Here is a 24,930-nt window from a genome sequence, read left to right on the forward strand (position 1 = left end):
TAACTGTGGAGGGAACCACACAGCAGCATATGGGGGCTGTGAAGTCCGGAAAAAGGCAGTAGAGGTTCAAAAAGTGAAATCAAATCAGAAAGTGACATATGCAGAGGCTGTGAAAATATGTAATAATGAAAGAGGAAAAGAAGACATTGGTACGAATAAGGAAGGAACAGGGTCAGAACAGGAAAATACAGGAATGCTAATGGATAGGATAGTGCTTTTTGTAGCATATGTCATAAATTGTTCTGAACAAGCAAAAACAAAAACAGAGAAGATTAAAATCATAGTTAAGGCAGCAGCTAAGTTCCTAAACATGAAAAATTTGTCTTGGGAAAAGATACATTATGACCTTAACCATGGAGAAGGGAATGCAGATACGGCTTCTCAAAGCATAACTTAATGTTGGTAATTCAATGGAATGCTAGAAGTTTGTTAGCAAATGGATATGAGTTTAAGGGATATATTAATAAACTAGGAAAGAAACCAGATATCATTTGCGTTCAGGAAACATGGCTCAAACCTAATCTGGATTTCATTATTAAAGGATATAATACCATACGTGAAGATAGAAGAAATGGAATTGGAGGGGGGTGTGCAATATTTATTAAAGAGGGTATAGTTTATAGGAGGTTAAAAACAGTACAAGAATTAGAGGTAGTAGTTATTGAAATATGGAACAAGAAGGAAAAGATTAAAGTGATTAACTTCTATAATCCATGTAAAAAGCTAGAGAGAGTACAATTAGAATCAATTCTGGAGGAGTGGAGAGGTAAAATTATTTGGTGCGGGGATTTTAATGCACATAGTAAGGTGTGGGGTGAAAAAGAAGATTTAAATGGAGAAATTTTAGAAGAAATAATGGAAGAAAAGGAATTAGTATGTCTAAATGATGGGTCTGGTACAAGGATAAATTTAAGTAAGGGTACGGAAACTGCAATAGATCTTATGTTGATGTCCCAGTCTTTGGTAGGGATAAGTAGTTGGGAAGTAAATAAGGAAAGTACTATAGGGAGTGATCATTATCCTGTATATACAGAAATTGGAATAGAAAGGGACATGCAAAAGAAAGAGAGAGTAAGTAGGTGGAAATTTGAGGAAGCAGATTGGAACAAGTTTAGAATATTGTCCAAAGGGAAATTAAAGGAGGTTTGTATAAACCAGGGAGTTGAAGATCTGAATGAAGAAATAAGTGGTATTATTTTAGGTGCAGCAAAAGAGTCGATACCAAAAAGAGGAGGCAGTAGCAGAAAGAAAATAGTTCCTTGGTGGACGCAAGAATGCACAAAGGTAATTAAAGAGAGAAATAAAGCATTTAAAGTCCTGAAAAGGACACATAACTTTCAGAATTTAATTGAATATAAAAGGAAGCAGGCTGTAGTAAGGAAGACAATAAGGAGAGTTAAGAAAAACTTTTGGGGGAAGTATTGTGAATCGCTAGGAAGAAGTACACCATTAGATAGAGTATGGGGTATGATTAAGAGAATGGCAGGAAATAAAAGAGAGTATGGATATCCTATAATGAAAGAAGGAGAGAAAATAATAGTAGAGAGCAAAGGTAAAGCAGAGTTGCTGGCAAGGACATTTGTGAAAATACATAGCGATGGTAATTTGAGTAATGAGGAAAAGATACAGAGGGAGAAAACAATAAGAGATAGTGTCGAAGTAATACAGGTTGATGGGGACAATGAAAGTACCATAAATGTGATGTTTACAATGGGTGAGTTGAATAATGTCTTAAGAAAATCGGGAAAAACAACGCCAGGGAATGATCAAATAAGTTATTGTATGATAAAAAATTTAAATGATGAGAGTAAAGAAACATTATTAAAGTTATATAATAAGGTATGGGAAGTGGGATGTTTGCCAAAACAGTGGAAAGAATCAATTATTGTTCCCATATGTAAGCCAGGTAAGGATCCGACTTTGGCAGATAGTTATAGACCGATTGCTTTAACTTCACATGTAGGGAAAATTATGGAAAAAATGATAAATGAAAGATTAAAGTATTATTTGGAGACAAAGGAATTGATAAAGGATTACCAGAGCGGGTTTAGAAAGGGACGAAGCACAATAGATCCGGCTATATGTTTAGAGAGTGAAATTAGGAAAGCTCAAATTAATAAAGAAAGTATAATATCTGTATTTTTTGATGTTGAGAAAGCATACGATATGTTGTGGAAACAAGGATTAATGATTACGATTTATCAAATGGGAATAAGAGGGAGAATGTATAGTTGGATTAAAAACTTTTTAACTGATAGGTGGATCGCAATAAGAGTAGGGAAAGAATTGAGTACAAAGTATTTAGTGGAAAATGGAACTCCTCAAGGGAGTATAGTTAGTCCAGTTTTGTTTTCAATTATGATGAATGAAGTGTTTAGTAGAGTTGATAGATCTATAAGTGTTGCTTTATTTGCAGATGACGGTGTTATGTGGAAAAAGGGAAGGAATATAGAATATATAGTGAGGAAGATGCAAGAGGCTATTGGGAAGGTAGAGAGTTGGGGAATGGAATGGGGTTTTAGGTTTTCAGTGGCAAAGACCAAAGTAGTCTGTTTTTCTCAAAGGAAAAATCAAGAACAGATTCAACTTAAACTTTATGATAAAAATCTAGAGAAAGTGGAATGTTTTAAATATCTTGGGATGTGGTTTGACAAAAAACTTAACTGGAAAATACATATTGAGAATATTGTTGAGAAATGTAAAAGAATATTGAATGTAGTAAGATGTCTGAGAGGTAGAGAGTGGGGAGCAAGTAGGACCTCATTGAAAGCAGTATATATTGGGTTAATTAGGGCAGTTATTGATTATGGATGTACAGTTTACCAGTCTGCTTCAAGAACATTATTAAAAAAGTTGGATGTTATTCAAAGTCAGGCGCTGAGACTATGTTGTGGTGCTTTTAAAACAACCCCAGTAGCGGCTTTACAAGTAGAGATGAATGAGATGCCATTGGAGAATAGAAGAAATCAGATAGCATTAACGTACTGGGCAAATTTAAAAGGGCATAAGGAAAGACACCCGACTCAGAAGGTGTTACAACCTTGTCAAGAAAGGGAAAGACGACAGATTAAGAGCTTTGGTTGGATAATAATCGATGCAGTCAATGAGATAGGGATAGGAGATATGACGTTAAGTCCAACTGTGCCATTATCTAATGTTCCACCTTGGTTATTAGGGGAGTTAGAGGTAGATTTGCACCTTTTAGAGTTGAAAAAAGAGAATAGTATTAACAGGTGTCAGGTTAATAGGTACATAGAGGAGAATTATTCTATATTTACTAAGATATATACAGATGCATCAAAAACAGAAGATAATAGAGTAGGAGCTGCGTTTATTATACCAGAAATGAATGTTATGTTAAATAAGAGAGTTAATGACAAATTGTCAGTGTTCACAGGAGAAATGCTGGCCATTCTCTTAGCCCTTGAGTGGGTTGAAAATAGTAGGGCAAGGGAAGTGTTAATAGGGTCAGATTCATGCAGTGCGTTAATCAGTATTAAGAACATGCAATCAGATGCAAGACAGGATATTTTGTTGGAGATAGCCCAAGCTGTTTATAGAATTAATAGAGTAGGTGTAGTAGTAAAATTCATCTGGATTCCAGCCCATATAGGAGTAGAAGGAAATGAATTGGCTGATAAATATGCCAAAAATGCTACCAAAAAAAACAGAGATAGATATGGTAATAAGGTATAGTAAGGCAGAAGTTAAAAGCATAATTAAAGCAGAAATGAGAAAGAAGTGGCAAGAGGAGTGGAATATAGAAACAAAAGCGAGAATGTACTACAGTATCCAGAAGAGGGTAGGAGGTATGAGAGAAAATAATAGGAACAAAAAGGAAGAGGACATTATTTCGAGAATGAGATTTGGGCATACTGGATTAAATAGTACGCTTAAAATAATAGGGAAACATGAAACTGGGATGTGTGAGGTCTGTAATATTAACGAAACAGTAGAACATGTAATTATGAATTGTCATAGGTATAAGGAGGAAAGGATGAGGCTGAAAGACTGGTTTAGGAAAGAAAAAATTAGATTTGAAATGAGGGAAATACTACAAATGAATTCAGGGCATGTAGGGTATAGAGCGATATTTGTGTTTTTGAATAAAACAGGGCTTAGTAGAAGGATATGAGTTTAGTTGTTTTAGAAAGTTGTATGTAATAATAATGATAATGTATGAATATTAATAATGTTATTAGATATTTATGAAGCTATTTATTGGTTTTATATATATGTATGTATTTATTTATTTATTTATTTATTTATTTAAAGGATAGTGAGAGAAGGCTATTGTGATTCACACTCCATATCAGAAGGTGGCGGTAATGCACACTGAAAAGTTGTTTGCCAACCGCCATTAAAAGAAAGAAGAAGAAGAAGAAGAAGAACGACGCACGCGCCTCTTTGTCTGACTTTCCTGCTCATGAGGTGTCATGACAGATCACAATCATGCCAGCAAAGTACTTTAAATGGACAATTGTAATTATGCAATGTTCTTACATAATATTGTGCACATAATAATATAAACTACACAAATAAAGTCCCTCGGGATTCTCGGATTTTGGCAAGAACTCCTTTTATGTGTTAGAACCAGTTTAACCTAAGAGTAAAATGGACCTCGGATCAGGATTCCTACTTTCCATTTCAAAATTCCACTTTTCCAAACTCAATTTTCCAAACCTCTCTGTAGATTTTCAGACCATAATTTAACACAAATGATTCATACAGCATTATTCGGCATATAGTAGCCTAGTCATCTGTAAATACTTAGATTTATTTTTTCTTCCATCGGTTTTCTCGAAGTGATAACATGTAGGCGCTTGCATGATGAGGATAAACTTAAAAACATAACTGTTACCTATATACACCTCTGACACATCAGTTTGATACAGTAAATGTGGTTTAATGTTTGTCACACACAAAAAAAACAGTACAATCCGATTTAGATGAGATATGTTGCTGGTTTGAGTGACATTTAAGTATTATATTATTTTAGCGAAGTTCAAAATAGAGTCGCTTTTAGTGCAATGAAAAAATGCGCCATGAATTCAGTCGTTTTTGACAAACACTAAACGTGTGACACGAGAACACCCTGCTCGTTTAGGTTCTTAAACTAAATTCTATATTGTAGAAAACTAACAGGAGCAATAATCTGGAAATATAAAGCTCCGAAATGACAATATACAATAAAATAAACAACTTAAGACATACTCTTTATCAAAATGTGTGTGGCTCTTAAAAGAGCCGTTGGGTTTGTGTGGTTTCTCCTGGTTTCAGGCGTTTATCCGCCGAAGCCGTACAGGGTGCGTCCCTGTCTCTTCAGCGCGTACACAACATCCATGGCGGTGACGGTCTTTCTCTTGGCGTGCTCGGTGTAGGTGACGGCATCGCGGATCACGTTCTCCAGGAACACCTTCAACACTCCGCGGGTCTCCTCGTAGATCAGACCGGAGATGCGCTTGACGCCGCCGCGGCGAGCCAGACGACGAATGGCGGGTTTGGTGATTCCCTGGATGTTATCGCGCAAAACTTTACGGTGACGCTTAGCGCCTCCTTTCCCGAGTCCTTTACCGCCTTTGCCTCTTCCAGACATGTTTCACTCACTCCAGTTAAACGATGAGAAGATATGTACGTTCAGCGTTGCAAAGAGGCCTTTTATATTTACTTACAGGACCTGATAGAAACCAACACCGCGTCACAAGGCGCAAAACGCCCCTCCCCTCAATGTAGTTCCAGCACAAAACAATGTGGTTCAACCCAAACCATAATCTAACGAGGCCTGTCCGACTTCTTTCATGTTTTATAAGATTTATTTGATTTGATGAAGAGGATGTTATAATATCATCATGTAATATACAGAGATACTGAATGGTAATGAAATGTGCTAATCTAGAAGTACAATATAGTACATTTTGTATTAGACATTTCAGATATATTTGCAGAATATAAACGATTTCAGGCCTCAGCGATTTAAACTGTACGTCTACATTTAGCTGAACTTGCACCCGTATAAGAGTAATCTCTAAAGTTGGCATTGAACTTGCGCTAAAAGTTTCAAAACAGACCATGCCACTATTAGGGAGTAGCTGGAAGAAAAGAGATGGAAAAAACAACCACTGTAGTCTTGTTTGGGGAAAACTGTTTGAAGATGAAATGAAGCTTTACTTGTAAATATGAAGATCGATTTCTAGCTCCGTTGAAACTATCCACAACAACATCGGAATCTGAGTGCGCAGTTTACATGTCAATCGATTGCACATTATAGTTTTGTTAATTACAATAATTGGTGTTTTATATATATAATTTGTTCTAAAGGCCATTGTGTGATTCACACCCTGTACAACTGACATCACAGCATTCAAGTAAAAAAAAAAAAAAGGCCCATACAAACATTAAAATACATAACCGCTTTTATTACATAAAATTCATTCTTTATGTCTAAGTATTTTCTAATTAGGGAAAAGATTATATTTTATCCTGAAAGGGTAACTTATGATTTAGAGAACGGTGACCCAGAGAGTATTAATGTAATGCATGAACGCAACTTTCTACTCATATTGAGGTCAACTGGAAATGATCTCGTTCAGTGCAGTTTTGGTGGCTCTTAAAAGAGCCGTTGTGGGTTGACGCAGACGCGGGTTTAAGCGCGCTCTCCGCGGATGCGGCGGGCCAGCTGAATATCTTTGGGCATGATGGTGACCCTCTTGGCGTGGATGGCGCACAGGTTGGTGTCCTCGAACAGACCGACCAAATAAGCCTCGCTGGACTCCTGCAGGGCCATGACAGCGGAGCTCTGGAAGCGCAGGTCCGTCTTGAAGTCCTGAGCGATTTCTCTCACCAGCCGCTGGAAGGGCAGTTTGCGGATCAGCAGCTCGGTGGACTTCTGATAGCGGCGGATCTCCCGCAGAGCCACGGTCCCGGGCCGGTAGCGGTGAGGCTTCTTGACGCCGCCGGTGGCCGGAGCGCTCTTACGGGCGGCTTTAGTAGCGAGCTGCTTCCTCGGGGCTTTACCACCGGTGGATTTACGAGCGGTCTGCTTGGTTCTGGCCATTGTTGCGGTCTTTCTCTCTGTCCTGCTTGCGCTGGAAGGAAATGCTACTATACGTTATACACCCGCTTTTAAAGCATTGTACCGTCACGAGCTCATAGTGTCGCGAGGATGCAGACCTTGTGATTGGCCAATACGTGACGTCTGCGCATGAGTGCCAGCCAATGACTGCGCGTTTCCTCTTTTTCAAACAAGTGGAAGGTTTCCCGCTCGAGCTGCTTTTGTTCTGTTGAATACTTTATATACATCAAACGGTGTATATATAACACCTCCCTGGTCTTTATACTCACAATGTTGTATTCAATTGTTCTGAAATACTCGCCTTAATTCCCAGTGATTGTGCAGATCTCGGATTAGATGATCACATTAAAGTCATTATAAAAGCACAGCAGCGAGACACACTAGGGTTTCCATCCGTCCCGTAAAATAGGGGATCAAAGACCCAGAGTAACATTTACCAGTTTCTTTTACCATGAAGCCGATATGTATGTTGCTTTTTATTTTGAACAATTTGTTAAAATATTCGATACACTATCAGAGCTTGGTAGACCAACTACATGTTAATATTAAGGGAGATGGGTTGGGTAACAAACACACATTAGGGCAGTGGTTCCCAATTCCAGTCCTCGTGACCCACTGCTCTGCACATTTTGTATGTCTCTCTTATCTGACACACTCAGTTCAGTTCATGGAGTCTCTCCTAATGAGCTGATGATCTGGTTCAGGTGTGTTAAATAAGGGAGACATACAAAATGTGCAGAGCAGTGGGTCACGAGGACTGGAATTGGGAACCACTGCATTAGGGGATCATCATGCTTACAACAAACACGCACACCTGTGACTGTAAGGATACTGTAATCGTCAGTGAAGCATTCATATATTTTACTCTGGTTTGATGGGTCATTTTCTCTCTCAACCGCCTTAATGCTGTTTGTAAATATTAAAAAGGAAAAACACTCTCTGTCAGATAAAATGGGTGGCTCTTAAAAGAGCCTTTTGGTCTAAAACGAACTTGACTGCACTTATTTAGATTTAGAGGGTTTCTCGGTCTTCTTGGGCAGCAGCACGGCCTGGATGTTGGGCAGCACGCCACCCTGAGCGATGGTCACTCGGCCTAGAAGTTTGTTGAGCTCCTCGTCGTTACGCACCGCCAACTGCAGGTGACGGGGGATGATGCGAGTCTTCTTGTTGTCCCGAGCGGCATTTCCAGCCAACTCCAGGATCTCAGCAGTCAAATACTCGAGCACCGCCGCCAGATAAACAGGAGCTCCGGCACCGACGCGCTCGCCGTAGTTTCCTTTGCGGAGAAGCCTGTGAACACGGCCGACGGGGAACTGCAGTCCAGCTCTAGAGGAGCGAGTCTTTGCCTTCGCTCTGGCTTTACCACCGGTTTTGCCTCTTCCACTCATTGTTTTGAAATCAGTTACAACAAACTTTACAGTCAAAGGTAAGTAACAGAATAAAATCTGTACGCCTCCACTCACTGGCTTTAAACGAGAGTGCCAGTCGCCGATTGGTTTAGAGTCTGTAAAGATTTAAACCAATCACTGAACTTCTCTCCCCCTAGCGGGTATTATTGTGCACTGTTTGCACAAGTATTTGTGAGTGTGACTAATAAGACAGAAGAGTTATATGACATTTAAATAAGTACAAAAATGGATATTGTACACTGTTTCTACCAAAAGCGCTGCACCTTTCACACAGACACTGTATATTCTGTGCACACTGACCATCATACAGTATTATGTTCCTATTGCAATACTGGAGTTTTATCACTGTCCATATTGTTGGATGTGGGGTTGTTTGTATTGCATTACCACAATTCCCCAGCATAGTGTTGTGTGTATATTCTGTCTGTACCGTGTCGTATAACATGCCGTTTCTGAACAGTCTGAACCCTCTTTTTTTTTTTTTTTGGCCATTTATAAAACATGTCTTATATAATAATGGTTTAAGTTTTTTTGTTTTTTTTACTGGATGTTTTGAATTGTTTGTTTAGAATCAATGAGTCCAAAAGGTTAAAAATCACATCTCTGTTGAAAATTAATTTAACATTTTTATCGAAATGAACAGAAACCTTCAATATAAATAAGTTTTGCTCTAATTCAGAGTAAGTGGGTGGCTCTTAAAAGAGCCGTTGAGGAACAAACAGTGAGCTTTACTTCTTTTTGGGCGCTGCCTTTTTAGGCTTGGTAGCTTTAGGTTTTGCCACCTTAGGTTTAGCAGTCTTTGCCTTTTTGGGACTCTTGGCTGCTTTCTTAGCGGCTGCTGGTTTCTTTGCCTTCTTGGGGCTCTTCGTCGCCTTCTTAGCGGCTGTGGCGGCGGGTTTCTTGGCCTTCTTGGGCGACTTCTTAGCGGCGGGTTTCTTAGGCGATTTCTTGGCGGCGGGCTTCTTTGCCGCAGCGCTCTTGGGCTTCTTGGCAGCGGCGGGTTTCTTGGCCGCGGGCTTCTTCGCTTTAGTAGCCGCTTTCTTCTTGGTCTCGGCTTGCTGCTTGTTGAGCTTGAATGAGCCCGAGGCGCCGGTCCCTTTGACCTGCACCAGGGCGCCTTTGGTCACCAGGCTCTTGATGGCGATCTTGACGCGGGAGTTGTTCTTCTCCACATCGTAGCCGCCGGCAGCGAGCGCTTTCTTCAGCGCGGCGAGAGACACGCCGCTCCTCTCCTTGGATGCGGACACGGCTTTGACGATGAGCTCGCCGACGCCTGGTCCTGCTTTCTTGGCTTTCGCAGCGGACTTCTTCTTGGGCGCTTTGGCCGGGGCGGCAACAGCGGGTGCGGGTGCGGTTTCTGCCATTTCTCTCTGATTGGATCTACAGTGTTTCAAATACTGTCTCTGGTTTCAGCAATGACTGGCGCTCGCGCGGCGCTGCGCTCTTAAATAACACATGAGAACCTTATAGACTCAACCTGCCCGCTCGGCGTCTGTGCGCGTCCACGAACCCCTCAAGCGTGTGTTTTCTTCTCTTACATTTGAGACAAAATTGCAACGATAAAATAGTTTAGCACAGTCAAAACAAAGTGAACACCAAGCAGAGGTTCTGAGCTTTCATTTGAGACTAATATATGCGAAGAGGAAATGTTTATTTTGCCTTCATCAGATCAAATCAAAGGCGAGCATCAGGCACGGGGGAAAGCCGCGTGTAAATTTGATAAACTGTTTAAGTGGAAAAGTTGATAAAAGCCTGAACGCGTCTTCTTTATGTTCAGCAAACAGTCTGAAGAGACTTTAATGAAATCAGCATTAGTGAGGGGCGTCAGGAGGCTTTCATACAGATGTTGTTTTGGGCAGCTTGAAGCACACGAACATCCGGAGACTCTCTGTGACTCTCATGTCTGGCCAGATGATCTGTCCATATAATAATACAAATATTAATATTAATAACAATAATACACATATACGCCCGATCACACAAGTGTTAATGTTTTAACTTGTTAAACACGTTTCCATAAGCTGATGTGCATATGAGTCATTCCACGAAGCCGGTATGATTTGAGTCCCTCTGACCTTTTTAAGTGTATTTTACCTATTGGGTCACCAAAATCTCTTTTTAAAAGCTTTTTGTATCAATTGAAATGTCTCCTTTAATAAAGTTTAAAAATTATGAATATGAATAATACAATTAGAAAAAAGTCCATAGATTTTGCCATTCCCATGAAGATCTATCTGTGCTTTTTTGCTGGTAATGTTTTTTTTTTTCCCAGTAAATTCAAGATTATTCATTAAAATCACATTATTTAGTTCCGTCCCTCAGTAATCCCTCAACCCCGTTACACAAATCATTCTCCCCCATAAAAATAATGAACAGATCCTTATATGTGACATCAATAACAGGAAGTAACATCATAGAAGTCTTCTGAACAACATTGTGTGTAGACACAGGCAAGTTACCACCTTCTTTTATAACTATAACTTATTTAGAATTGTGATATTGTGGTTGTCAGGTTCAACGACTCAACCCTGTTACATCAAATAAAGAGAGAATTCTTTTACTTGTGAAAATGATATTTGTTATTTCAACAATATACATGATTTCTTAATACCATGCATGCCATGTGCTCTCCTGTTATTCACTACATGAAGAGCAGTGGCCATTTCCGAGCAAAAAATCACAACCCTGTCACACTGAACCCTGTTACTTTATTGCTACGAAGCGCGCACATGCAAAAAAAAAAAAACAAACAAAACACACACACACACACACACACACGCACGCACACACACACACACACACAAAAAAAGCACAGAAGTAATATGTTTTATTTTGATGACCTATTTAGTCAGTTTATAATGTTCTAATGTATACTAAGTTACTGTTGTTTTTCCTGCAGTCGGGTTAATAAAACTGAGTTACAATTGCAATTTATATCTGTTGTTTTTCTTGGTTACATAATGAAATACAGTGCTCTTTAACTCCGCCCACTCCCATGAACCACTGTATCATGCAGTCAAGTTGGTCTCCTTACACTTTCAAAACACTGGAATATTTGTGTATACGGTATGCATATTTTGAAATAAACTTAAAATATACTGTTTTTAAATATATAAAATCAACATATTTAAATTACTTTTTTTTTTCTTTTTTGATGCTGTTTACTAGGGTTGTAACGATACCCCCATGTCACGATTCGATACAAATCACGATACTGATACTCCAAGACATATGATATAAGGTAAAACATTTTTTTTTTTTTTTTTTTTTTACTGTTGATAAAAATGATAAATTTGGTAGGCTATTACATTGTGGGTGTAAATGAATATTCTTGGACTTGTTGCTGGAAACCCAATGCACGGGACAATAATGGCACCAGAATAAAAATATCCATGATTCTGAAACAATGTATTGATTGTTGATTTATTCTTTTCACCCGTTTTAGTTTTTTTCATTGTGGCAAGTGTGTTGCCCTTAGACTTCATTGTAAATAGTGTAAATATGACTGTTTTCCTCCTGGTTAATTTTGATATTGGAGACATTAAATTGTCTGTGTATGCCCGTGTGTTTGCACTGTGATGGACTGGCCATCTGTCCAGGGTATTTCTCTCTTCTTGCCTGAGACACTGGCTGCAGTTTGGAGAATGGATGTATGGCATTCAGGATTTCCAGAGTCATTTATAGTATATGAACTTCTCAGTCCAATTCTCTTCTGTGTAGTCAGCCTATACACCTTATTCAGAGCAGTGCCATGACAGGTATGAAAGCGAGGCTGTGAGGGATAGACGTTTCAGCTATAAAAAGCTCTAAATCTCCTATCACTCTTTTCCACAGCTCATGTTTGGAGTTTTTTGGTCTACTTAAATTTTTTGGACAGGTAATTTTGCAGTGTTTCATCAGCAGAGCAATAAAAAAAAACACATTAAATTCTAAAACAGTACAACCCACTGAAGAGATGAATGTCCGTCCCTCACAGCCTGGCTTGCTTTTATTCCCATTAAAAATCAATCAGGCTCTATTACATGAACTCCTTATGGATGCAAAGCTACCACATTTAAGGTCATCCAAAGGGAAGGTCTCTGGTTACAAAGCAGACCAATCAGTGCAGTACTGAAAAAAGTGGTTCAACTTAAGAAATCTTAATAAAGTACTTCCTCAATTTTCCAGTTTGTGCAACTCAGTTACTGTTTACCTGATAAATTAACCCATTCCCTGTAATATTGAAAGTCTGCAAAAACATCCTGAAAAATGCACCGAATTAAGAGTATTGTGACTTCCTATAATTACATAGGCTAATAATTATATTTCTAAATCCACCCCTTTTCTGTCTTTTCACACTCTTGTAGACTGGGTGACTTCCACCTGCATTTCAACAGGTTTAAACTGGCAGGGAATTTTCTCCTCTTTGCCTTCCCATGAGGCCACAGCACTCAGGTTACAGTGACCTGGGACAGTAAATGTGCCACAGAGAACAATGGGAAGATGTTCAATGGATTATGCTGGCAAAAGCAACTACAGTTTAAGAAAACTCCTTAAGAGAGAATACATAGAGAGGTTACCCTTTCTGAATTTCTCAAAATAGTTCACGAGGTCTAAAATCTCCCATCACGCATTTAATATTTAAAACCCCATAGAATCAGAGGTGTTCTTCGAATCCTGAAGATGTTGGACATGCCCTAACATTTGTGCTTATTTCAGCCATTTACACCATAAGGAAAATGGCTCACTACACTGCATTCAGCCCAGACTGTATTTCAATAATAATGCTACTTTGATTTTCTGGTTTCTTAAAAGCAGTGTGAAAGACAGTGCCAGTGGTCATAAATATTGCATTCAGCACCTGAGGAAATATTCAGCACCCGAGGAAATATTGATCCCTTCCCTAAAGGATCTATTAATATATATATATAAAAAATAAAGTCTACTCACAATCACACATTTTTAAATGTAGTTTATTTACAAAAATAGTGTACAGTTTCCTCAAACAAAAGAGGGTGTGTAATTGAAGGCACATTGCTGTGCACCCAGGTTTGAACACGCTCACTCATTGTTGTGCCATTCCTGGAAACAGTTCCTGTTCAACTGAAGGCACAAATGAACGTCACATGCCTGGCATTTCCATGGTGTTTGTTGCTTCTTGCCACGCACTGCTTTGCAATGCACACATATGCGGCGACCAACAGTGGCAATTCTTCTGACATTGGAGGTCAGCTCAGCTCCTGGAACCGGCACATGGTCATTACTGGTCTGTTCTGGATCTGCTTTCTCAGACACACCACAGAGCTCTGCAACAAGCTCTTCCATAAACGCCTTGTGCGTCATGTTGCCGTGTAGCTCCTTGTGCAATATGAAAGCGTTGGTGGCAGCAACGTCCAAGAAGTGGAGAAAGACTTTTCTGTACCACTTCATGGTGTTGTGCTGTGCAGTGTAGTACTGCAACAGCTGGTCGGACGGGTCAACACTTGTCATGTGCTGGTTGTAAGCGCTCACAGGCGCAGGACACGGCAAAGACTTTTTCCTCCGTGCATCTCGTGCTTTCACTTGTCGTTGCACACGGTCTCCTGTATAGGCAGCATGGATGGTGGAACAAACAGACACCTCTCGTTTGTCCATCCACTTCACACACACAAGAGGCCCATCCCGAATCCACCGGATGGATCCCCTGCTGGACTTTTTGGTCAATGGATTAGATGCGCTCCGTGGGAAGTCCTTCCTATAGTCTCTGTAAGTCCCACAAGCACCAAACTTCATAGCTAACAAGTCTGTTAAGAGCTTTGGACTTGTATAGAAATCGTCCATGTACACATGGTACCCAGAGCCCAAAACCTTCTTGTCCAGAAGAGACATCACAGCATCATAAGAAAGCCCACGGCCTGTGGGAAAGATGTTCTTGCCCGTGTACACAGAGAGGTCCACAGTATATCCATTCGACGAGTCCGCCAGGACAAAAAACTTGAAGCCCAGCTTTGCTGGCTCGGCTTTCATGAATCTTCTCATTCCTGCATTTGCTCTGCATGCCACCAGTCTTTCCTTCACAGCTAAATTTCTTCTGGGATGATAAAAGGTTTTGCACGCAAGACGGATGGTGTCCATGAGGGGTCTGACCCTGAAGAGCTGGTCATGTTCAGCTGTTCCCCTCTTTTTGTCATTTTCCTTGTCTGCCTCTGGGTGACTTATGTGCAAATTCCATGAAATGGTGCGGTATCGGTCCCTAGACATGACTGTGGCGGGAAAGGGCACAGAGAAGAGACTGTCCTGCCGCCAGTAGTCAGCGATGGAGCTCATCTTCACCGAGGCCATGTAGAAAACGAGTCCAATGTAGCGGTACAGCTCGCCAACACTGACATCTGTCCAACTGTATTTGCGACCCTTTGCGAGTGCCCTGGCAGCCTGAGCGTTTGTGTTGTGGCACAGATTTGACACGGCGCTCTCTGAGAAAAACAGTTTGAAAAGACTCATAGGAGAGTGCGAGTCAGCAAGACTCGACTGCGGCCCAGGTTCCCGAGCCGGCAGGAATCTCAGAGACTTTGGAGCCACATCGACATCAGTCTCTTCTCTCCATGACAGTGTCTTGGCTCTCTTTAAAACAGGAATCTGGTCACTGTCATTCTCACATCTGTGGGGGGAGAAAACAAAAGTGAGCATGTTGACAAAAGGATCACAACATTATCAATTACTAATACTGATATATTGCCCACTCATTAAAAAGCTATTTACACATTCATCCATGCACATATACTTTGCTTAGATTAATTTTGATTACATGTACTGTGAAATAATGTCACTTGTAAATGACGAGGCAAACCTGCACTTACTCATTAAGATTCTCAACTACGTTGAAAACTGAACGATGTTTGTGTCCTGTGTGAGGTCCACGTGAAGGAACCACATTCCTAAGAAAAGAAAAGGTACAAGCACAAATATTAGTAAACAGTTAGCTTATGTTGTCCAAGGTGGCAAACCAGTGCATGCATAAGTGATAGACCCTTTTCACATTTCCAGGTTTCTTAGAAGAGAAAATCATCCTAGTTGGGTAAAATTCTAATGTGGTGAATGAGAGATTATATTACATATATATTTTGTTTTTAATTTGCTCAAATAACAATAGAACTTCACAAAAGTGTTTTCACAACTTTCAAAAAGAGTAAAATAAATATAGAGAGCTTAATAACAGCAGTCAAGAAGAGAGAAAGCGGCTGTGTGAGTGACAGTGAGATTAACCTCAGTATTAGAAACACCCTACTTTTTTGTAATCTGATGCAACGGTGATATATTACCACGTATAGTTATAAATGTGCATACATTTAAATAGTAATAATAATAGTAATAATAATAATAATAATAATAATAATAATAATAATAATAATAATAATAAATACTCTGCAGGATTCACGATGCTGATCACCATTAAAACTAGTCATCTCAGTCTGTGAAAAGGGTCCATTGATAGTTAATGGATATACGGTCGCGCGCCTTATGGCTGTTGATGGGGCATCATGTCGATGGGGCATCGTGTTGTGTCAATGCCCCATCAACAGCCATAAAGCGCGCGACCGTATATCCATTAACTATCAATGGACCCTTTTCACAGACTGAGATGACTAGTTTTAATGGTGATCAGCATCGTGAATCCTGCATAGTGTATATTATATTATATTATTATTATTATTAATAATAATAATAAATAATTCTGTAATTAATTAATGATTACACATTCAAAATATTTAAACCTCAGCAGATGTTGGAGAACACAGTTAAGCTCCGTTGCTAAATGTCTCTCGCTCTCAATCGCTCTCTCCACATTAGAGTATAACATGTACACTTGTTTTGGAAGACATTTAGATGTTCTAATAGTCCACAGGACAACACATTTCACTCATAATATCACAAACTGGTAGATATCGTCTGGCCATATTGGTTTGAAACAGCTATATGCGACTCTAATAACTAAAATAAGAATAAACGGCTTACTCTTCAGAAGATGTGTCATGCGCTGGCTCAAACTGATCCTCAAAATGCAGGCCTTCATCATCAACGTCTTCATCATCTTCCGACTCTGAGGAACAAGTCGATTCTTCCTCACTGTCTATGATCATCCGAAGAGCTTCCTCGTGTGCGTGACGTGCCATCTTCAAGAAAAGTCAATAAAGCCAAACAAAAGTTTGCCGCCAGTTTTATCCTGTTGATCGGGGGCGTTTCCCACATTCACGTCATTACCATGTGAATGACGCGCTCTGCCGGTGGGCGTGGCCAGACCGGCGCTAAACGAGAACAGGAAAACCCCCTTCAACTTTGTAATTTGTCTTAACTTTCTTTATTTCTGGATTGTAGATGTTTCTTCCCTCTTGGTGAGTGCCTTCTTTGAGGGCAGATTTCACTGGTTCGGGAATGTTAATCTTCAGCTCACGGTGGATCTTCTTCTTCTTTGATATTTGCGGCAGACTAGACGCTACAATGGCGTATTGCTGCCCTCCTCAGTTCATTTGAAGAATTAATAGATTTAACAGATTATATCCTTAGATATACAGTCCAGTCCTGTGCAAAAAGTTGATAACTTTTATTGTCTCATAGTCCTAAGTACAGAGTAATGATTTTAATAAATAACTTGAAGTTCCAGCTTCCGACAGTTCTGAGTAGCCTACATGAGATGTATCTTTGTAACGATGATATAAACAGTCCATTAGAGCATGGCACACAGTTTCTACTTCTCCACATATGCATCTGCCCATAATTCAATGCACACCTCATTCCTAAACCTGTATTTATGGAATGATTCACTGTTGACTGAATAGAAAAATAACGTCTGCCTTTATTTCCCTTTTTCCATTCTGTTTGCCATATTTTCATTAGTTCTCGCTGAATAATATATTTACAATCAACCCTTCCATACATTACTTCCAATTGTACTTCATTTCTATGTACAGGTTTTTTTTTTTTTTTTTTTTTTTATCAGCCTCTTCACTCCCCTGAATTCACAGAGGATCTGATTATGCACTGGATATTTATTTGAAGCTCATGTTAATTTCAAATGGCTGGATTGTCTTCCTCTGATTGGCTATATATGGGTTGAAGGTGTTTCATTGGCTAGAAAGGCGGACAGCACAGAGGAGAATAAATATTCTTTATTAATTTGTAAGAATATGACTAATAGTAAAGACTAGTAGCCTACTAATAAACATTAGGCCTATGCTAAAGGTATTAAACAGCAGTCCCAAACTAGTTTTTGTTAATACAATGTTGAGCCACCACAGTCATTTAAAAATATAAAAAAATAACACAAAGAAAAATAGTGACATTTTGGGGTTAATATGGAAACGACAGTTACCATGGTGAATACACAATACTAACAAGAACTGTGAATGAAACATGGAAACTGCTCCTGGTGAATAGAATGAAAATCATACCTGCATTACTTTTATTTTGTGTAATTTACAACGTAACGGCGTTGCCTGCTCGTAGTTTCTTTTGCCCTTTATATTCAGTGAGGCGATGCAGCGCGCGCCGCCGCATTGCGCGTGCAATTGAGTGTGCGCTACTACGACTACAGTTTAACGGCTGACAGGACAAGAAAGTCCGTTTTTCTGGGGTGAAAGACTTTGTTTTTTATAACATAACATACTCTAAACACGCATGCAAAGTGGAAAAGGAGGGGCGGGGGCGCGGGGAGCAGTGCAGAGAGCTCCGGGTCAGCAGCTTGCTTGGAGCAAGGATCACAGCGCAAATTTGAACTATATCGATATATGCGATATGGTCTAGTTCCATATCGCATGTAAAATAAATATTATATATATATATATATATATATATCTCGCCCAGCCCTAATCTCAACATAACTTTTTTTTTTTTAAATCCGAGCACAGATATTGACTCGTATTACTCGTATAATACTCGTACTCGACAAAAGTGCTTTATCCGTACCGGATACTCGTTTCAGCCGAGTATCCGGCTCAACTCTAATACACACACACACACACATCTCAATTAAATACATTTTGAAATAATATAATAATAAACAAGGCTCAAACATCGATTTCGTAAAAGACATGCGTGTTTATTTGAGCACTTGCGTCAATGAAACATCATACTAAAGCCTTTAAAGCATTGAAATAAATATCAGTAAATAATATTCACTTAAATATAACAGTTAAATATCTAAAACATTTTTTATATTTCCACACAAAGACGCTTGATATAGCCTAATAGCTAGATTACCTAGCCAGATATAGCTCTGCGCTTTGAGAAGTCGTTTGAGTCGCAGTCCGTGCCTATATTGGCCTACCGATGGAAAAAAACGCGAGAGTGCCAATCGACAAACTGGCAACAGCTGCCATAGAACTAATCCGGCCGGTGTCATTTTCTAGATGTGTGGACAGTTAATCCAGGTGTTTCACCTTGGCTACAGGGGATAATTCAAAACAGGTATTCTTTTCAGTCCTGGATCCGTCACTGACTTTGCCTCAAAACGTCCCGTTCTGAGAATTCTTTCTTTCTTTATAACCTTTCTTTTTTCTTTCTTTCTTTCTTTCTAACTAATCTTCATTTCTTTCTTACTAATCTTTTTCTTTCTTTCTTTCTTTCTTTCTTTCTTTCTTTCTTTCTTTCTTTCTTTCTAACTAATCTAATTTCTAACTAATCTATCTTTCTTTCTTTCTAACTTTATCTTTCTTTCTTTCTTTCTTACTAATCTAGCTTTCTTTCTAACTAATCTATCTTTCTTTCTAACTAATCTTTCTTTCTTTAACTAATCTTTCTTTCTTTCTTACTAATCTTTTTCTTTCTTTATAACTAATCTATCTTTCTTACTTACTAATCTATCTTTTTTTTATAACTAATCTTTCTTTCTAACCAATCTTTCTTTATAACCAATCTTTTTTTATAACCAATCTTTCTTTATAACTAATCTTCATTTCTTTCTTACTAATCTTTCTTTCTTTCTAACCTATCTATCTTACTCTCTAACTAATCTATCTTTCTTAAGTTCTAACTTATCTCTTTCTTTCTTACTAATCTTTCTTTCTTACCAATCTTTCTTTATAACTAATCTTCATTTCTTTCTTACTAATCTTTCTTTCTTTCTAACCTATCTATCTTACTCTCTAACTAATCTATCTTTCTTTAGTTCTAACTTATCTTTCTTTCTTACTAATCTTTCTTTCTTACTAATCTTTCTTTCTTTCTAACCTATCTATCTTACTCTCTAACTAATCTATCTTTCTTTAGTTCTAACTTATCTATCTTTCTTTCTTACTAATCTTTCTTTCTTACTAATCTTTTTCTTTCTTTCTTTATAACTAATCTATCTTTCTTACTTACTAATCTATCTTTCTTTCTAACCAATCTATCTTTCTTTCTATCTAATCTTTCTTTCTAACCAATCTTTCTTTCTAACCAATCTTTCTTTCTAACCAATCTTTCTTTATAACCAATCTTTCTTTCTAACCAATCTTTCTTTCTAACCAATCTTTCTTTATAACCAATCTTTCTTTATAACTAATCTTCATTTCTTTCTTACTAATCTTTCTTTCTTTCTAACCCATCTATCTTACTCTCTTACTAATCTATCTTTCTTTAGTTCTAACTAATCTATCTTTCTTTCTATCTAATCTTTCTTTCTTACCAATCTTTCTAACTTATCTATCTATCTATCTTTCTTTCTTTCTTACTAATCTTTCTTTCTTACCAATCTTTCTTTATAACTAATCTTCATTTCTTTCTTACTAATCTTTCTTTCTTTCTAACCTATCTATCTTTCTTTCTAACCTATCTATCTTACTTTAGTTCTAACTTATCTATCTTTCTTTCTTACTAATCTTTCTTTCTAACCAATCTTTCTTTCTAACCAATCTTTCTTTCTAATCTATCTTTCTTTCTATATTTGTAACTTATCTATCTTTCTTTCTTACTAATCTTTCTTTCTAACCAATCTCTTTCTTTCTTTCTTTTTCTTTCTTTCTTTCTTTCTAACCAATCTTTCTCTCTTTAAAACCAATCTTTCTCTCTTTAACTAATCTTTATTTCTAACTTATCTGTCTTTCTCATAATCTCTCTTTCTTTCTCATAATCTTTCTTACTAATCTATCTTTCTTCCTTTATTTCTAACATAACTAAGGGTGTCACGATTCTCCAAATCCTCGATTCGATTACATTTTCGATTCTAAATTCACGGTTCGATTCGATTCTCGATTAAAAACATTTTTTTTGAAAGCACAAGCTATGCCATTTTTAGACTTTTATGCAATATAATAATATCTGACCTTTGTTCGCAATGTACCACAAATTTAAAACGTTTATTAATAACATAATGTAACAATAACTTATAAGTCAATTGGAAACTTAAACAATATAACCTATAACCTATTATAGACCCGGGGCTCCCTGGACTCCTCAGAGCAGTCCCAGACGAATAGCACGGCATTTTAAATTGGGTTCCCACAGCGTTTGCAACGCAGTACGAGAGAACGTTCTCGTAAGGGAACGTACTTGGTTACTTGCGTAAATCGGTTCCCTTAGAGATAAGGAACGACTGCGTTGCCTTGCCGTGCTATTTCGCTCATATCAGGTACTTCGCTTCAGTCGATTTAAACCTAAAGTCCTTTGGCGAGTTTTCTCTGACTTCAGCCGCGTCCAAATTGGCGCGCTCGAGGTTGGCAGGGTGCCAAGCGCTCGCATTGGACCGCATACCACTGCTAACTCGCCATAGGTTCGTGCAGTTGCCGCAGCACAGCCAGCTCGCTCAGTCGAGCTATGGTGCTCTCGCTGTGCAGCTGCAATGCGATTTAAAATAAAGGCTTCAATATTCTCGAGAAAAGGAGTTTTACCTGTTACAGGCAAGCCGAGCTGACGTGACATATGGGGCGTGGCAGCATCGACGATTCCATATTTTGATTCGATGATTGAGATTGAGCATTAATTTCGATCGATTTCGATTTAAAATCGATATCGTGACACCCTTAAACATAACTAATCTATCTTTCTTCCTTTATTTCTAACATCTTATTTATTAATCTCTTTCTTTCTTACTAATCTTTGTTTTACTAATCTTTCTTTCTTACCAATATTTCTCTTTATTTTTCTTTCTTTCTAACTAATCTTTCTTTCTAACTAATCTTCATTTATTTATTTCTAATCAATCTTTCTTTATCACTAATATTCATTTCTTTCTTACTAATCTTTTTCTTTCTTTCTTTCTTTCTTACTAATCTTTCTTTTTCTTTCTTTAACTAATCTTCATTTCTTTCTTTCTTTCTTTCTTTCTTTATAACTAATCTTCATTTCTTTCTTACTAATCTTTTTCTTTTTCAACTAACCTCTTTCATTGAAACATATCTATCTACTATCTATTATTTATCTATATTTCTAACTAATCTTTTTCTTTGTTTCTAACTATTCTTTCTTTCTAACTAATCTATCAAATTTCTTAACTCTCTGGTCCGGCTTTTTCAAGCCAACTTAAAGTTTGACTCAACAAACTTTTTTCTAGTTACCATTATGTTGCTAACTCTGTGTAATGGCTATTAAGGTTGATGCAGCGGTGCTTATTGTGTTGTGTCTGCCCTGATCAGTGCAGCCTTCGCTTTCATTGCGTTGGGATATGCAAATTTTGATAAGGTCGGAGCAGACTTCTCATGGTCTAGTCCACCCATGCATTTTATACTGCCTGCGAACCTGTCAGTATTTGCATGGTTTGCGAAAAGTCCCCAGCTGGCATTAGCCCTTAAGATTTCAGCTAAAGTGGAGAAGGCAGGAGTTCCCATATACGTCACGCTGACGTAATGTCTCGTTCCCGCCTCTCAGGGAACTGAGGTTACGAAAGTAACCGGAGACGTTTTACGTGCAAAAGGTAATCCATCATTCCTACTAGGGCTGGGTATTGACACAAATTTCACAATTCGATTTCGATTCACAAGCTTGCAATTCGATTCGATTACGATTACGATTCGATTCAATATCGATTATTTTGGATATCAGGTACAATACATTGCAAATTTTCTCAAGGAAAACATCTCTTAACTATTATTGTAAACTATGGGAGTCAGTTGTAGCCGATAGGCTTCATTAGCCTACTATATTATTGAAGGTAAAGAATAACTGATTTGTATACAATCACTTAAAATACACTTATTTATTTTTATAATAATAAAGTTATGAAATGATATAGCCAACAAATTTAAATGGTGGCCTTCATAAAAAAACTGTCCAGATTTATTCAAACAAGCATTAAATATTGAAGAACATAAAAAATTATAATGAATATGTAATATGGTGCATATATTTAACAAAATGCTCCTCTAGAGTTAATTTTTCTAGCTGACTAACGTTTATAGTCACTGGATGTTTTTTTGAGGTAAATGTGAAGTTACATGACATTGTTTACTAACGTCTTTCCACGCTTGAAACACTGATTCAGTGATTCCATGTGACATGATACGGACTTCGATAAGTTGTACTCTACCTTTTAACACACTTTCAGATGCTCATTCATGTTTATCTCGTGCTGTAACTGATATTATTTAGGCAGAAGAGAAGATCATGTGCGCGCCGCGGCTTCTCTTGAGCTGAGCAAGAGCGATCTCACGCCACTGCGCCAAAACGGTATTTATGTTTTTGAATTTCATAAGAAAATGGACGTAATTTGAGACTTTGTTTCGTATTAATAATAACAAAGCACAAAGAGTATTGCGATTTATTGAATGGGATGCGCGCAGCAATGTTACATTCATTCATCACTGAAAACAGGATGACTAATCGATTCTTGAGATTTATGAATCGATATCGTTTCGTAAAAATAAGATTCGATTAAAATCGAGAAATCTATTTTTTACCCAGCCCTAATTCCTACTGCGTTTTTCTACTTTATATAGTAAAGAATGCGAATAGTAAAGAATGCGAATATAATAATAGGCCTACTTAAAAGCAAACCAAAGGAAGAAACGTTTTTAATCCCCTGCGAAAATGGGTGAGACGTGAGTGAAAATTTGGGAAAAGAAACAGATTCCATGTCGAGTGGAATAACTAAGGGAATATTGTTAAATTTGTTGATAATTGGGTGACCAGATCGCAAAACGGAATACAAAGCAGACGAAGCTTAAATTTATGGGCTCACGCACAACTCTCTCATTCATCATGAATCCAAACGTTTCCATGGCTGCGATTTTAACATTTAATTGCTAACCTATTATTTATTTTGTAAACAAAGCTTTGTGCTTCACTCCTGTCATAATATTTATGTACAACAGCATTCACATACAAAAAAATTTGTTTTGGCGGGCCACCGCAGTGGTGTGGTTGTCAAGTTTACTGGCACAGCACTAAATTAGATTGCTTTGGTGATTTTGTTTTTTCTTTTTGTTTTTTCTTTTTTTTCCGTCCGTCAGTCCATCCATCCAAATTTTTATTGCATTATGTGCAGTTTATTACATCGAGTAGTCGGTTGCTAACACCAGGAATATAATGAGTGGAAGCACTTCCCATCTTTTATTGCAATCAATCTGCTCTGGTAATTCAAGCAAAATGATTGATGAACCTGACTAATACAGTTACATGTTAGCTGTTAAATTTGTATCAGGGCCAAAAAAATGAAAATTGTTAAACAAAAACAGAAGCCCTTCACTTTTGACTCAGATTAGAAATCAGTAAACTAGACTCAAGATGAGGGTGAGGAGTGTGTGGTTGGTTGGGACAGACTGAATATGCGTTCTGGCCTTTGTGGTGTTCAACCCAATCTGTTGTTCTTTTGTAGTGATTTTTGATGCAGCCACACATGATGCAAGAAGGAAAGCGAAACAAACATGGTCTCCAACAGAAATCGCAGCAGTACTCAAACATTTCCGGAACCACATTGCAAGGGGTAAACTTGTGAGTAAAATTGAATGTCAACAGTGCAAGACTGCCGAGTATCCTGCTTTAGCTGGTCGCTCTGTGCAAAACATTAGAGACTTTGTTAGGAATCGGGGCGTATCACTGAAAAGGAAACAGGTACAAAATGTTTAAGTTTATTATTATTTATTTTTTTTTTCGTTTTTTGTTGCTGCTGTTTTGTTCTAATGTGGGAAAATGTTTTAAACTTCTGTTGAAGGCTGTAAATGGATAGTGTTTCGTCCTATGTCATTTCTTTGGAGTTTTCCCCCTCCCCCCCTCCCTTTTCTCTTTGTACTTTCACTTCTAGCAGAAAGTTAGTAATGCTCATCGTAATGCCTGGTGACTATTCAACGCAGCTCCACCAAAATGGATAGTGTTTCGTCCTATGTCATTTCTTTGGAGTTTTCCCCCTCCCCCCCTCCCTTTTCTCTCTGTACTTTCACTTCTATCAAAAAGTTAGTAATGCTCATCGTAATGCCTGGTGACTATTCAACGCAGCTCCACCAATGCACTTGATCCTTTTGTGATTCATGTTTGCCTGCCTGTACTGTTATAGTGTTTTGAAAATGTGTCTTTGAGAACTTGGTTCTT

At 38.1% G+C, this 24,930-nt stretch overlaps 5 protein-coding genes across 5 annotated transcripts; all 5 read right to left on the minus strand.

Moving 5' to 3' along the window:
• Nucleotides 1-4,885: 4,885 nt before the first annotated feature.
• Nucleotides 4,886-5,640, minus strand: LOC311070878 (histone H4). Its single transcript, XM_084094974.1, has one exon. It carries the CDS (start codon nucleotides 5,594-5,596, stop codon nucleotides 5,285-5,287), a length of 312 nt encoding a protein of 103 aa, XP_083951100.1. The 5' UTR covers nucleotides 5,597-5,640; the 3' UTR covers nucleotides 4,886-5,284.
• An 882-nt stretch (nucleotides 5,641-6,522) lies between these two features.
• On the minus strand, nucleotides 6,523-7,184 carry LOC311070872 (histone H3.2-like). The gene has a single exon (XM_084094968.1). It carries the CDS (start codon nucleotides 7,052-7,054, stop codon nucleotides 6,644-6,646), a length of 411 nt encoding a protein of 136 aa, XP_083951094.1. The 5' UTR covers nucleotides 7,055-7,184; the 3' UTR covers nucleotides 6,523-6,643.
• Nucleotides 7,185-7,942: 758 nt separating this feature from the next.
• Nucleotides 7,943-8,492, minus strand: LOC311070874 (histone H2A-like). Its single transcript, XM_084094970.1, has one exon. The coding sequence runs from the start codon at nucleotides 8,458-8,460 to the stop codon at nucleotides 8,074-8,076; it is 387 nt and encodes a 128-aa protein (XP_083951096.1). The 5' UTR covers nucleotides 8,461-8,492; the 3' UTR covers nucleotides 7,943-8,073.
• A 481-nt stretch (nucleotides 8,493-8,973) lies between these two features.
• LOC311070869 (histone H1-like) lies at nucleotides 8,974-9,881 on the minus strand. Its single transcript, XM_084094964.1, has one exon. The coding sequence runs from the start codon at nucleotides 9,843-9,845 to the stop codon at nucleotides 9,210-9,212; it is 636 nt and encodes a 211-aa protein (XP_083951090.1). The 5' UTR covers nucleotides 9,846-9,881; the 3' UTR covers nucleotides 8,974-9,209.
• A 3,536-nt stretch (nucleotides 9,882-13,417) lies between these two features.
• Nucleotides 13,418-16,701, minus strand: LOC311070864 (piggyBac transposable element-derived protein 4-like). The gene is made up of 3 exons (XM_084094959.1): nucleotides 16,453-16,701; nucleotides 15,297-15,374; nucleotides 13,418-15,097 (listed from the first exon to the last, which is right to left on the minus strand). Exons 1-3 carry the CDS (start codon nucleotides 16,608-16,610, stop codon nucleotides 13,522-13,524), a joined length of 1,812 nt encoding a protein of 603 aa, XP_083951085.1. The 5' UTR covers nucleotides 16,611-16,701; the 3' UTR covers nucleotides 13,418-13,521.
• Between the last annotated feature and the right edge of the window lie 8,229 nt (nucleotides 16,702-24,930).

The sequence above is a fragment of the Abramis brama genome (genome assembly GCF_963993115.1).
Source record: "Abramis brama genome assembly, chromosome: 20".
NCBI lineage: Eukaryota > Metazoa > Chordata > Actinopteri > Cypriniformes > Leuciscidae > Abramis > Abramis brama.

Bases quoted from the DNA above. Each gene is read 5' to 3' on its own strand.
- LOC311070878 (XM_084094974.1), bottom strand. From the start codon at position 5,596: ATGTCTGGAAGAGGCAAAGGCGGTAAAGGACTCGGGAAAGGAGGCGCT.
- LOC311070872 (XM_084094968.1), bottom strand. From the start codon at position 7,054: ATGGCCAGAACCAAGCAGACCGCTCGTAAATCCACCGGTGGTAAAGCC.
- LOC311070874 (XM_084094970.1), bottom strand. From the start codon at position 8,460: ATGAGTGGAAGAGGCAAAACCGGTGGTAAAGCCAGAGCGAAGGCAAAG.
- LOC311070869 (XM_084094964.1), bottom strand. From the start codon at position 9,845: ATGGCAGAAACCGCACCCGCACCCGCTGTTGCCGCCCCGGCCAAAGCG.
- LOC311070864 (XM_084094959.1), bottom strand. From the start codon at position 16,610: ATGGCACGTCACGCACACGAGGAAGCTCTTCGGATGATCATAGACAGT. The intron at 15,375-16,452 runs GTAAGCCGTTTA...TTCTTTTCTTAG, and splicing joins CATGACACATCTTCTGAAGA to GAATGTGGTTCCTTCACGTG. The intron at 15,098-15,296 runs GTAAGTGCAGGT...CTCCCCCCACAG, and splicing joins GTAGTTGAGAATCTTAATGA to ATGTGAGAATGACAGTGACC.